Raw genomic sequence first — 14,416 nt, 5'->3', positions numbered from 1 at the left:
ATTGGGAACTCGGTATGAGATAGAGCACACTGTTGAGATGTCCAATCTGCCTGTTTTACACACTTTGACCAACAGGGGGGTTTGTGTTCAAATGAAGCCCATGATGAAGCCTCATGAGATGAACCCTTTTGCGAACCAATTGGCTGGAAAGCTTCAAAGCTTCATAAGGCTTCATCTCGCCATCACTAGTAAACCCAAAGCAGAAGAAGAAGAAGTGACGTCAGCGGCTTCATTTGCCTAATCCACCCCCAGGGACTTTTCATGCGAACTAAAGAGTTCGCATGAACTAAATTCGCATGAACCTTTGTGGGAAAAGTACCGCAGTGTGAATGCGCCTAATCTCACTCCAGGGTGATAGCAGGACACCTCATCTAGTCACTTATCAGGACATGACCCTTTTATTTTGTAAAATAGCAAGGGGGTGCATATTGTGATAAGCAGGCCTGTCATAAAATGCACCCCAACCAAAAATATGTTTCTATTCATCCCACCCTCGATAATTTGTTAGGGTATGGTTGTAGGACTAGTACCAATGAATGGAGCAAGTTTCATGAATGTGAGACTTTTATTTTGTAAGATAGCAAGGGGTGCATAACGTGGCAAAATATGCTGACAAAGACTATGTAACATTTGTAAACATATATTTTGTTTATTATATGACAAATATGCAAGGCAATAAATGGCAAAGATATGTAGAAAGAAGTGACGAATGAATGAAAACTCCAGGATTCGACACCACTACCATCAAAATACGGAGCGAAAAGTTTAACCACAAGAATCAAGACTATGAGTTACCACTAAGCGACTCACAGTCTGTAAATTACCATTACAAAAAACCTGGACGTTTAGTTTTCGTTTTAAGCATCGTTTTAATGTCTTAACGTTTCATTTACAAATGCGCGTTCCCGTGACAAGGGGTGCATTTCATGATGGGGGTGCATCATTTGACACAACACCCGGATTTTCGTTTGTACCCCCTTAATGTCTGACCAATGGTTGAACAGCATTTCCGAGCACATGACTTGTGTTTATAGTCCGTTTGAGTTTTGCCCTTGTGAACCTTTATATATGGTGTGAACGCAAACCGAACCTTCTGACAAATGAAACAATGTAACAAACTGTGGTCTGGTGCGCACCAGAGAAGCGAACTATTAGGTGTGAATGCACCCGAGAACATTAGCATAATTATGGTGAGGAATGTGCGACATCTGATGAAATGGTTAGACATCTGTGGAAAATGTTTATAATTAACATGAATTATGAATTTGGTGGATTCCAATGACCTTATGGCCTCATTTCATTTTTAGGTTTAAAAGAACCACATTTTTAGATTTCCTTGTTGATAGCAAGCTGTTAGATTAGCATGTTAGCATGGCTGTGGACCAAGGTTTAAAATCTCTCCACCTGCAATGGAGGAAAGAATTTAAGTCAGACATCATTTGTATTCGCCAGAACAGTAGCACTACTTGGAAATGTGTTTACTGTAGACGTTCAATGGTATAATAAGAAAAGAATAATAATCGTACACTTTTACAGACGTCTTTTATTTCAGGGGAGTTGGAAAAGGACATCAGAGGACAGGAAATGATTTACAAGATGCAGCTACAGTAAAAATTACAGATAAGAAAGTTGTAAAAAGGAACAAGGGAGAAAGTTTCAAAAGGGAAATATTTTTCAATGGGAAGATTCAGCTGAGAAAGAAATGCCCACAGGTTACTCTGAACATATTAAATGCACCCACGTTCATAATTAAATCATCGATCATTGTCGCAACATAATTCAGCAGGGACTCTCAACAGAAATAAAAGTATCTTCCCAGTAAAGTACCTGAAACTTGTGGGGGTTAAATTGCAACTGAAAGCATCAAGGTTGATCTCTTGTGTTTTACTTTTGGTTTTCTCCTTCAGCGTACAACCTTGAGAGGACTACAGGCATGATAAAAAACATGGGGGTAACGTGTACAAAGAAACATTTAAAGAAAACTGATCAGACTTTTGAATATAGGGCAGCAGAAAGTTTGCTTCAATTAATAATGTTTTTTAAATGAAAGATTTAAGTGACATTTCTTATTAAACGTGTCCAGAACAGTCTGCATTTGGACGTTTTTCAATCTGTTCTTTCAACAGAGATACAACTTTAATGAGCTGCCAATTTACTGAACGTATTCATTCAATATCATGTCAATGTTTAGACTTCAAGAGGGAAAGGAAAGCAGATACATTTTTAGATAAAAAAACAGCCAGGAGAATCTTCTTGTAAATGTGTCAGAAGTCTTAAAAGGGGGTTTGCTCTACTAGATATGAAAACATGTGTTTAAATACAATTCTACATAATAAGGACCCACATACCAATAAGCCACAAACAACATTTATTTTGTTCACAGTCACGCTTACTGATCCTCAGCAACTCTTCTCGATTAAATCACTCAGTAATCCTCCTTTGGACAGAATAAGGGTTGATCATTTTTGGGGCCACAAAAAATGGGAATGGGATTGAATAAAAAAACAGGCAGACTGCAGCTAAATGGTGTCCTCCCTTTGGGTTTTATAATTCTTTGAAAACACAATTGTTGGGGTGTGTTTACTCGGGACATCAATTGGACAAAACCAGTAGTAAGAAAGGACATTTCTTTACAGCACTTTGCCTCTGATGAGCCGGACATGACGTCTCTGCAGGACACTCACAAACATTTACACCTCAGGTCCAGGAGCCCTGACCTGCTCAACATTACAGATAAAAACAGACAAACACCATCCGTTGTTTGGACGTCTGTGTGATGCGTTCAGGTGTCAGCTCTACTCTACCTGTGAGAACATCTTACTCCTTACAGCAGTCTGTCGTCCTTCTCTGGTGTAACAGCGCTCTCTTGTGGCTACACCCTGAGTCGCATCACATCTCCTGTTACCTGAGCGCTGATGTGTGGCACACCACAGTGAGCTCAAGCAACACCACCGACTGTAACCACACCGTACATATACATGGAGTGTATATAAATATATTCACACCGCAGAGGAAACATCGAACTTTCCTCTCTCTCCGTCTTCAAGTGTTTTCCAACCTGACTCACGGTTTTCCGTTCACGCTGCTGCTTGCACACGTTGAGTTTTTGTTGCGGCTCAGCCAGGAGGACAGGAGGCCGCGGGGCCGGTGCGGGCGGTGCGGGGCCTGCGCCAGGCGGACCATGCGGGGAGAGCGCCACACCTTAATGGTAGAGTCATCGCTGGCGGATAGCAGCAGCTCCTGGTCGGCCGGGCTGAACGCGACAGAGTTCACCACGTCGTCGTGAGCCAGCCGGGCCAGACAGATGTTGTAGTGACGGTCCCAGATGTAGCCGTGCTTGTCCTCTGCTCCGCTGTTGGGGGGGGGGGGGGGGGGGGGGGGCGGGAGAGATACGTCAGTGAAGTATTTTATAAATACAGAAAAAGAAACAACTATTTTTCTCATAAATTATTCTTCTGATTAATTTATCTTTTTATAGCAATATATTAGAAATAACCTAGTTGTAGAAACCATTAAAAAGTTCCAAATAAGTCCAAGTTATATAACATCTTAAAATGTCTTGTTTTGTCTGTCCAACAGTCCAAACTCAAACACAAAGAAAAACAGCTTTTTCCAAGATAAATTAAGCTGTTCATTTCGAGTATTTGTTCCAGTAAAAATATTTACATTTATCAATTAGTTGATTTAAAGGTAGAGAAAATGAATCAATGATTTGTTTCAGCTCTGAACGTCACCTTATGTGAAGTCACTAAAGTGGGCCATCTAAGCTAATCTACAGATGGCCCTGAGCCCAATAGAGATTGCCCTGAAAAATGCGCGCGGACGAAATGGAAGGGTTTGGGGGGCCTCCCCCTAGAAAATTTTGATTTTTGCAGGTCTTAGATGCTGTCTGGTCCATTCTCTAGACCAGTGGTACTCAACCTTGTCCTAATCAGGAGCCACATTGACGAAAAAATATTTTTGCAAGAGCCACAATCCAAAAACGCTCCTTTCCTCCCTGAAACCATTATGCATTTGAGAATATGGATAATAGTAATATGTTACTAAGGAATGAAAAGCATAATGTACAGTGCAATAACTGTGATTTATTATTTTCACTGCAACCACAAAACACACATTGCTGACTGCCCATAACAACAGATAACAGACAGCATGTTTACTGATCATCACAGGATGCCTCTGTCGCTCTTTCACTCGTATTTGTGTGGAATTTCACTCGTATTAAATTGTGAAATGACGTTGTCACAAAGCAGGCAGATGCATTTTCCCAACCCGGTGGAGACGAAGAAAAACTCGAGTTCCCAGTCCTCTTTAAATGTTCGATATTCCTCTTCATATTTTCGTTTCCTATATTCCTTTACCATTTTTGCATAGTGCTGTAAGCTAGTTTTCCCAGTGTGACGGAGCAATTATCTCGCGCACCTGCAATCAGAGCGCGAAACCTGAAATAATTTAGAGCGCGAAACCTGAAATAATTTGTGATTGGTTGTTCAGAGGGATGGGGGGGGCGGCTTAATAGACTGATGTGTGTGATGACTGGTGTGTGACTTGTGAGTGATAATGAAATGTTGATGAATTCTGCTGACAATGTTTTTTTTTCCGTTTTTTTTTTTTTTTTATTAATTTTTTTTTTTTTTTTTTTTTAAGTGCGACTTAAAAGAGCCGCAACTAGTCTTAAAGGAGCCGCATGCGGCTTGCGAGCCGCGGGTTGAGTATCGCTGCTCTAGACTGAATTATAAGATGAACCACCACAATATTATATTGTACAATTTCAATTGTATTCTTCATTTCACTTGTTTGTTTGTTCTTGTTTGCTCGCTTGCATGCCCTGCGTAGCTATAAGAAATGCTTAAGTTGTTGGTCAAGACACTTTCCATCTGATGAAGGCAAATGCCTTCCCAGATATAAAAAAGTAGAAAACATTACATTCAGTTATAACTGCCAAAATAAACATTATTTACACTATTATGGCCCCTGTTAAAAATGTTTGTAATGTTATCTACTGTAAGTTGGTCGAACGAATGCCTCCTCACCCAGAAGCTGACTGAGCAGACCCGAGCAGCAGTCGAGAGGAGCCGAGCGCATCCGCGAAGCACACAAAATGGAGACGTCAGAGTTCCCGTTAGCCGGCAAATCTAAATCTCTTCGGTCAAAATGTCCGATCAAAATAATTTCCCTTTAGAGCAATACCGCTTCAGTTGCGCCACTTATGTGACAGACAAGAAGAGTATGTGACAGACAAGAATAGTCAATTCTAATGTCTAACACTTAATGTGGAGAAAGATATGTCCTGTATGGGTTGATTGTGCGTTGATCTGTTGGTAATGCCTCGGGGTTCCGGTGGGCATGTAAACAAATGCATAATGCTGCGCTAGACTTTGTGGCCTCACCCAGTTGCATAGCGACACTTATTGTTTAGGTGTCTTTTAATAAGCAGGTAGTCATATCATTAGCTAGAACTAGCTAGATCTGATCGATATGGACATAAACGCGAGTGAAGTCTAATCTGACGGGAGAGAGAGATCAGCTGCTGCAGACGAGTCGACACGCAGCTCTGCATGATCACATGCAGCGGTGAGCGGACAAAACACACACCAGGTTAGAATATCACACGTAGCTATTTTAATTACCTCTCAAATTACCGTAACTACACTGAACAAAAATATAAACGCAACACTTTTGTTTTTGCTCCCATTTTTCATGAGATGAACTCAAAGATCTAAAACATTTTCTATATACACAAAATAACTATTTCTCTCAAATATTGTTCACAAATCTGAAAAAATCTGTGATAGTGAGCACTTCTCCTTTGCCGAGATAATCCATCCCACCTCACAGGTGTGGCATATCAAGATGCTGATTAGACAGCATGATTATTGCACAGGTGTGCCTTAGGCTGGCCACAATAAAAGGCCACTCTGAAACGTGCATTTTTGCTTTATTGGGGGGGTCTGGGGGGGTCCGAAAACCAGGCAGTATCTGGTGTGAGGGCTAGGGTAATCTTGTGAATCGAGTGGCCTGTGTTCGTCGTCCATTACATACGCCTGCCCATACCATAACCCCCCCACCACCACCATGGGCCACTCGATTCACAACATTACCCTAACCCTAATCACTAATTACTGGATGAGCTGCTGCATGAGACAGACACTGACGCTGTCCGAAGAGAGGGAGGAAAAAGAGAGGCTCCGTGTATTTTATCATTATATTATATAGAGTCGTTATTCATTTGTTTTAAAGCTCAATAAATAACAAAGAAGACCTTTGACCGGCACTTTTATAATTTTGTCCGGAAGATTTCAACTTTAATACACGCTGACTGGCGAAAAACTCTGCCCGGTTCCCTCGGCCCCCACCGCGGAGAATAAACAGAAGGGCAACCATGACAACCATGCTTCTTCGCTGCTTTTGTGGAGGAAGTTACAGCGCCACGTAGAGGCTCCTGCATATGTACTGCAGCTTCTCCAGCGGTTGGAGCTAAACGGAGCGGTCTCGTGTGGGCAGACACTATCCGGATAATTATTGCATGTGGACGGAAGCCGTTTGCGATTGCGTTTGCGTTAATCCTATGCGTTTAGCCGTTTTCGTCCTCGTGGGGCCGCAGCCTAAATGCACAGCAGTCCATTTTCACCCAGCCCAACAACAAGAGCAAGGCTGCTACCAGAGCATCTTATCGTGTCAGTCACGTTCTTGCGTAACACATGAAGTCTTTCAAAGATGGCGAAGTTGTGAAAGAAGCATTCCTGGAGGCTGCCGATGCACTTTTGGGGGACAGTAAAAATAACAGTAGCATTTCAACAGGTTTTTGATATAATAAAAACTCAAGTTAGATACCGTTATTAATCAGCTGTAAGTTTTAGTTTGTTTGAACTTATTCATTATAATTATTGTACAAAATGGTATAAGAATGCAAACTTAAATTGATTATAGTCTATTATCAATTCAGGTTAAGAAACTAGTGTTGCTTGCATCCTATTTTAAGCCATTTATTTTTATACTCTACTAAAATGCTACAAATTAATTTTGTCTTTTTTATTGCACTTTGGCAGCAGATTCCTGTGTAGCTTCAGATCTGAGTTGTCTTATTAGTAAGCCTAATTTTAATGGCAAAGAAAGGGTTCAGAGTCTTTTCTTTTTGTCCTGTGTCATATGTGGCAGCACTGTTCAATGTTTCTTGAATACATTACCCACTGTAGTTTGTGACGTGTGAATAAACTCCAACTCTGTATCAACAACACTGAATACTTGTATGTGTGTAGATTAGAAAGAGGTAAGATAAAGGATCTGCAGTATTTTATGAAGTATTAATCGTACAAAGGTCAGTTTTATACAAGTAGTGTGTATTTACCTGGTAGTAGGCTGTCAGTAATGGCTATGGTCTATATAATATGCCAGGAAAACACAGTTGTTTCAACGACACGAGTTGTCAATTTGCAGTGACAAGTTCACCACAATTTCAGTATCACTTCCTTCACACGGCCACTCAAGGGCAATACACAGGTTTATTACCGGTGAAGCCTGCATCTGTGAAAGCTGCATATATCGATGGAAAGTTAGACGTCTTTGTCCACTCACCTGGCAACAAAGTCTCTGCTGACGTCGAGGAAGATGAAGAAGCACTCGTCGTTAGGCGTGAAGGCTCGGTGAGCGCGTAGGCTCCTCCTCTCCTCCCTCAAACTCTTCAGATCGATGACATGGAGGTCGATCTCCTCGGCGATGGGAGGAGGAGACATCGGGTCAGAGATCACACAGCCCGCCGGCCAAGCTCGGCTATTCACATAAAGGTACCTGATCCATAAAAGGAGAGGATGACGAGATGACGCCATTATGATATATAGTGTTTTTCATGTTGTTAAAACAAAGTGTGCTTATACATTAAATGGCAATAAGTACGCAGACACACAGATTAGATCAATATGATAACCGATATCTCATCCATTAAAATAGCTCTCCTTTTTGGGAGATTTTGGCTTCTTTAATCCTTTTCAGACCGTCACAGTAGGGCTGCTCAATTAATGGTATTTTAATCGCAATTACGATTATGGCTTGCAACGATTACGAAAACAACGTAATCGAAATAAAACGATTATTGATTATTATCTTTTTTTTTTCTCAAATAATTTTTTTTGGTTTTTCAGTTCAATTATACTTAAAGTTCAGGGTAATCAACTGTTAAAAACATAAAGTTCAACATCTTTTTCTTCAATAAATTGATGTTTTCAAAAAAATGGATAATCGTTTTTAATAATGATATCAATTATTGACCCAAATAGTCGAGATTATGATTTTTGCCATAATCGAGCAGCCCTACGTCACAGTCCCCATTAAAGTTCATACCTATATGAGCCTGCATTGAAGCATGCTGAATCTGTACAACATTGACTAACCTGTGGTCTGGAGAAAGGCCCATACCGATGATGTGTCCGTGGATATCAATAACATGGTCCAAGGAATCAAAAAACTCATCTGAACTCCGCTCTTCCCCGAGCACAGGACCGCTGGTGGTCATCTGCTCGGGCTTGATCAGCTTAATACCTGAGATAGAGTTTGATATAGAGCACATTTAAAACAAACGTCGACCAGAAGGAATGAAAACGCACAGGAAGGATCAAATAAAAACACATGCATAGCTATGAGAATATAAGTAAATCAATAGAAGCATAGTATGATATGATAAGAGCAGAAAAATAGAGAATAAAATACAAAAATATAAAAAAGCAGAATGTGATCAGGCACGCTATCAGTTATAATAAAGACTTAAAGCTTAAGAAAAGAGACGGGAAACCAATGGAGGGGTGAATAGTTCACTGTTACAGGAGAACTATTAGCTCTTACAGCTCTTTACAGCATTGTGTGCAGTTTCTAATAACTGCATCTGCACATTTCAGTCATTGCATCTGCACGCTTTAGCTTTGATGCCGCAGCCTTGAATGGATCTTACCTATCTGGTGAGGGGAGTATGTAAGGCTGCCGGTGGTGAAGAGTAAGTACGTTTTGTCCTCTCCCTCCCCGGGGTCAGAGGGCACGATGAGGCTGGGGTCAGGGGCCTTCGTGTGCGCTTTGCCCATCATCTTGGCCAAGTGGGTCTCAATCGCCATCTCCGTTGGACCTACATTTTTACGACTCTAATAGGAGGCATGAAAAGAGGCAGAATGAAGAACAGTATCACTTCAAAAGGGACAGCTAAAACGGCACCCCTTACTCACCTGTATAACGTTCTCTATGCCGGAGATGGTGGGCTGAGCATGGCGTGCGGTGGGGAGCCTGGCAGCCTCTCCCAACTCCCCTTCCTCCTCCTCTTCCTCACTGCCGGAGGCCCCCAGGTCAAATAGGAGCGGCTGGTGCTGCTGCTGCTCTTTCTGCCTCCGAGCCTGGGACTGAGCTTCGTAGTCCAGCACCAAGTCTGGGTTGTTATGGCGACGGCAGTGAGCCACCATCACTGTGCGGATGGTGCTGGCGTTGACGTTCTGGATCTTGAAGAGGCGCTTGACTACGTTGACGTTTTCCGATTCAACATCCTGTGGGAGAAAAGGAAAAGGATGAGGAGGTCGGACTATTCGGAGGAAGCCTTTTATTTTAAAGTGGACCTATCATGCAAAATGCACTCTTGTACGTCTTTTATACATGAATATGTGTCCCCGGTGTGTCGGGGAACTCACCAAGTGTCAGAAAACACAACCCTCTCTCTTTTCCTCCATACCCAAATCTCTAAAAACGGGGCTGCAACGGATCTGATACAGATTTTAAATATCTCTGACAGGAACGAGGAGCTCCGCCTATATGGGCAACTCTCCACCTATCAGGAGAATGTGGGGTTGGGCCACCGCCGGCCATTGCCGCTCGAAAGCGATGGAGATGCTGTAGTACATATGCAGGCCTGTAAGTGGCGCTGTAGTCTGCCACAAAAGCTGCAAAGAAGACTTCCCGCGCATGGTTGCTATGGTTGCCCTTCTGTTTATTCTCCGCTGTGGCTCTTTTTCTCCCTCCGCGAGGCAAGCGTTTGCTCCTGCTGCTGTAATTCAATGCAATCCCTCCCTCGCTGTAATTCTCTCCGGTAGTCCACCAGCAGATGACAAACACCCACCTCTCCGCCTCTTCCAAGGAACGAGGGGACCGTGTGGCAGAGTTTCAGTTAGATTTTTTTTCGCCGGTCAACATGTCCGTTAAAGTTTAAATCTTCCAGACAAAATTATAAAAGTGCCGGTCAAAGGTCTTCTTTGTTATTTATTGAGCTTTAAAACAAATGAATAATGACTCTATATAATCATATAAGAATAAAACACGGAGGACGGAGATCTCTTTTCCTCCCCCTCTTCTGACAGCCCAGCAGCTGATCTCAAAGCACGCTCCCCTCTCCTGCAGGGGGGCATGCTCAGCTGCAGCTCATTTGCCACAGAATCAGCCCTTGAAAAAACAGGGCTGGAAAGAGCAAATAGAGCGAAATGAGGCATGGCTAAAATGCAGGATCTGTTTGGTATTTTGAAAAAAAAACTTCAGACATGTTTTATATAGGTATGGCCCTACAATATATTATTCAAATACAGCATGATAGGTCCACTTTAATTCAAGAATGAAGATATACTTCTTTATTTTCAAACCTGTGAGCTTCTTAGTTAAACCAAAACAGCAGAAATGTTTTGTAATATTATATCTATTCAATGTTGTTTGCAACAGTGGGAAAAAGACACCAATTGAAGCATGTGTCAGAGAAACGTGTGACGCTTTTTAAGTTGCTCAAGAAAATTACACAATCACATTATCCAGCCACAAAATACAAGCCAAACTATTTTCCTGTAATTCTTCATCTTCTTCACGTGTCTGACAGTAGCTGCTGTTCTCACCTGGAAGGCTTTGTTGAGCCAGAGCACGGAGCAGGACGTCATGTTGCCGATCCAGTGCAGATTCCCAGAGATTAGATGGGACTCATTCAGCCAGCAGCCAAACACATCGTACGGCTTGTTCCTCACACGCGACAGCAACGTGTAATTATCTGTGTGTTAAGAGACATGAGGAGAAGGAGAAGCACAAGGTCAGGAGAGACTACCACTAATGATTGGGAAAAATAAAAGATGTACTTCAACAGAAAATGACGAGGCATGACTGTTTTGGTATTTCCGTTGTACTTACCCAGACTAATGACAGCTATTTCCCCAGACGAGGAGTGGTGGGGGCCCAGGTAGACCCCGGACACCAGCAGCAGGGTGTCGTCAGCATTGAACTGGGAGAACTGGGTGTAGCCCCAGTTGAACTGCCGCATGCTGGAGCTGTGCACCATGGAGATATTTCCATCTGGCCGCTCTGTGTCCCATAGCTGCACACAGGAAGCCAGAGGACAGGATAAGAAAGAAAAGAGAGGGGATGTTTATCCTTTAAATAATCCAGAAAATAAGATTTGCAATAAAAGTAACCTGAATAATGGTTTAATGCCTACCTTAACGGTGCAGTCTTTGGAGCAGGAGGAGAAGCGGTGACCCCGGTGAGAGAAGGCCAGGTGGAGGACTTGGTCAGTGTGCTCTACCAGAGTCTGAACCTCCACACAGGGGATGCAGTCAAACAAACGCTTGAACTCCCTGTACCATGACACCGATGCTGCACAGAGGAAGATAAGGGGATATTTAAAGTTGTAAACAATCCAATAATTGATCAACGAAGCTGTTCTCAGTGACTTTTGTTTTGACTTCTTCAGTGACATTTGATTATTTACCTGGGTGTCGAGGTACAGAGCGAGGTATGCGGTAGAAGCTGTAGAACAGCTCCCTCCACAGGAACTCATCTCTGGAGACGGCCAGCCACTGTCTGCAGACCAGACCAGCGCTCAGCACGGCTTCATGGGGCAGACGCAGGAAGATCTCCAACACCAGGCTGTCCGGCAGAACTGGCCCACACTCCATCCTAACATCCTGTGTCACACACACACACACACACACACACACACACACACACACACACACACACACACACACACACACACACACACACACACACACACACACACACACACACACACACACACACACACACACACAACACACACACACACACACACACACACACACACACACACACACACACACACACACACACACACACACACACACACACACACACACACACACACACACACACACACACACACACACACACACACACACACACACACACACACACACCTTTAACCCCTTAACAGAGTTCTGCTGTCATTAAAGATAGTCATCTATTTCCATCTTGCTATCAACTTGTTCAAAATATTATATGATAAGACAAAGTTAAACTATGTTTTATTGCTTTAACATTCAATTCAATTCAATATTTGTAATATTTTACTTATTCTCAGCCAGATATGTATTTGATATCTTAAAAATAACAAAAATGTGTTGATTTATTTCAAATGTCATGTTATAAATACATGTTTTTCCTTTTTTTGTATAAGTGGTATAAGTATTTATAAAAACCTATATAAAATTATTCCAAGGTACAAACAAGAAGGGGGTCCCCAGAATGCTCGTGAATATTGTAAGGGGTACATGTCTGAAAAAACGATTGAAAACTTCTTATCTGGAAGATGTAGAATCTTCTGATTTCCATATAATCGATTTAAAAAAAAAATGCAGTACTACTATAAACTGAGGAAAGAATTGAGGAGAGAAACTCTGAAACTGCATAGACATAATCATTTTCATATTCTTTTGCCCACTGCACCCTTAAATAACTACAGCCCCCTCCCCCTCTCAGGAGACTAATTTGAGCCCGGCAGCTGGGAGCTGTCCCTCTGGTTTGTGTTACAATGCAATGCCAGCACTGATCTGTGTTCAGCCAAACAGGTCTCCTGCTGTCAGAGCAGCTCGATAAAGCTATCACCATCATGTTTAGCATGTCAGTACATTTACAGATACTCCATAATGGCCTCTTACCGTGTAATTGTTTACTCAGAGCTGCCTATGTTGCAAATGTATTATCTTTTCAATTTACACACGGTATCTATTGCACGTCTGTCCGTCCTGGGAGAGGGATCCCTCCTCTGTTACTCTCCCTGAGGTTTCTCCCATTTCCCCCTTTAAACTGTGGGTTTTCTCTGGAAGTTTTTCCTTGTACGATGTGAGGGTCTAAGGACAGAGGGTGTCGTATTGTCATACTGATATTCTGTACAAACTGTGAAGTCCACTGAGACAAATGTAATATTTGTGATATTGGGCTATATAAATAAACATTGATTGATTGATTGATTGATTGATTGATTGATTGATTGAAAAAGGGAAGCATAAAGAAGGCGTTTATGTACAAAAGCAGAATGGGACAGAGCCATGCCAGCGTGGCATTTCCTCAATAACGAGCTTAATCACAATCAACCAGTACTGTAGTCTTCCTCCTTCTAAATGAATGCAGCTCTTCTCTGGAGAAACAACCCGTCGTGTGAAGATGACCTAACATGGACATTTCCTTTCACTGTGCGTAAAACTCCTAACAAGTTACTGTGTTTACACTGATAATAAACTGCCCAGCATTCATACTGTCCGACACATTAACTAGCTACAAATCTGACATTTAGCTGGTATTCTGTTTGTTCACCAAAATCCGTGAACAGATTAATTTATAGCTATGCTAACCAGAAATGTCAATCCAGCTAAAGTTAAGCTAAGCTAGCTAACTAGCTGTTAGCTGACATTTGTTTTCAATTTATAACTACGACATTTATTTCTGCGAACTCGCGGTTACTTTCACCAACAGATGCTTTCGTTGCAGTTGTAAATAAGCTTGGCTCAGTACAAAGTTGTTGACATAAACTATGACCCACCTGCTGGAACAAAGTATGTTGGAGAGAAATCAAACGGATAGCTAGCAGTAAAGGCTAGCCACAGAAAATGACAACAATCCTCCACAGCAGCGGTGAATCGACCGGAATCAGACTCTACCAACAGATCACAACATCATCGCGCCAACAAGGCCAAATCAATCTATCCCTGATTTACTACCGTTTTAGAAAATAATAAAACAGTAGTGTGCAATCCTTCTGGAAGAATATTTCTCATTATGTTGTCCTTTTGCTAGTTTTTAAAATGTTCTATTCATTATTTATTTTGTCCATTTTTTGTATTTCTTTACTAAAAAAAATAACAACAACATTGTCGTTATTATAACTTAACTTGTTTGATTACAATGTCTATATTAAAGTATTTCCTGATTTTCATACAGCTCTATGAAACCATTAAACCCTTACCCTGACATTGTTTATGAAACGTGAAGCTTACTAAATACTTCAACACCTCTACGTCTCAGAAGCAAATATTGCACATATTTAAATCATTAAAAACTGGCTTCACCCAGCTGCAACACTAAAGTGATGTCCATGCATTAATCATCATTATCCAATAATATAGGCTAATATGCTGCTCTGAAATGAATCATTCTGAAAGAAAAA

General features: G+C 41.7%; 1 protein-coding gene across 1 annotated transcript; it reads right to left on the bottom strand.

Annotated features, from left to right (window-relative positions):
* Nucleotides 1-1,523: 1,523 nt before the first annotated feature.
* Nucleotides 1,524-13,918, bottom strand: fbxw5 (F-box and WD repeat domain containing 5). Its single transcript, XM_034095890.1, has 10 exons — nt 13,793-13,918; nt 11,705-11,900; nt 11,432-11,589; nt 11,128-11,311; nt 10,842-10,990; nt 9,207-9,518; nt 8,942-9,125; nt 8,388-8,535; nt 7,576-7,788; nt 1,524-3,352 (listed from the first exon to the last, which is right to left on the bottom strand). The coding sequence occupies exons 2-10, from the start codon at nt 11,889-11,891 to the stop codon at nt 3,064-3,066; spliced, it is 1,824 nt and encodes a 607-aa protein (XP_033951781.1). The 5' UTR covers nt 11,892-11,900; nt 13,793-13,918; the 3' UTR covers nt 1,524-3,063.
* Between the last annotated feature and the right edge of the window lie 498 nt (nt 13,919-14,416).

This window comes from Pseudochaenichthys georgianus, chromosome 12 (assembly GCF_902827115.2).
Source record: "Pseudochaenichthys georgianus chromosome 12, fPseGeo1.2, whole genome shotgun sequence".
NCBI classification, from domain to species: Eukaryota; Metazoa; Chordata; class Actinopteri; order Perciformes; family Channichthyidae; genus Pseudochaenichthys; species Pseudochaenichthys georgianus.
Note: the sequence above shows the minus strand (reverse complement) of the source record. Positions and strands in the feature narration are given on the sequence as shown.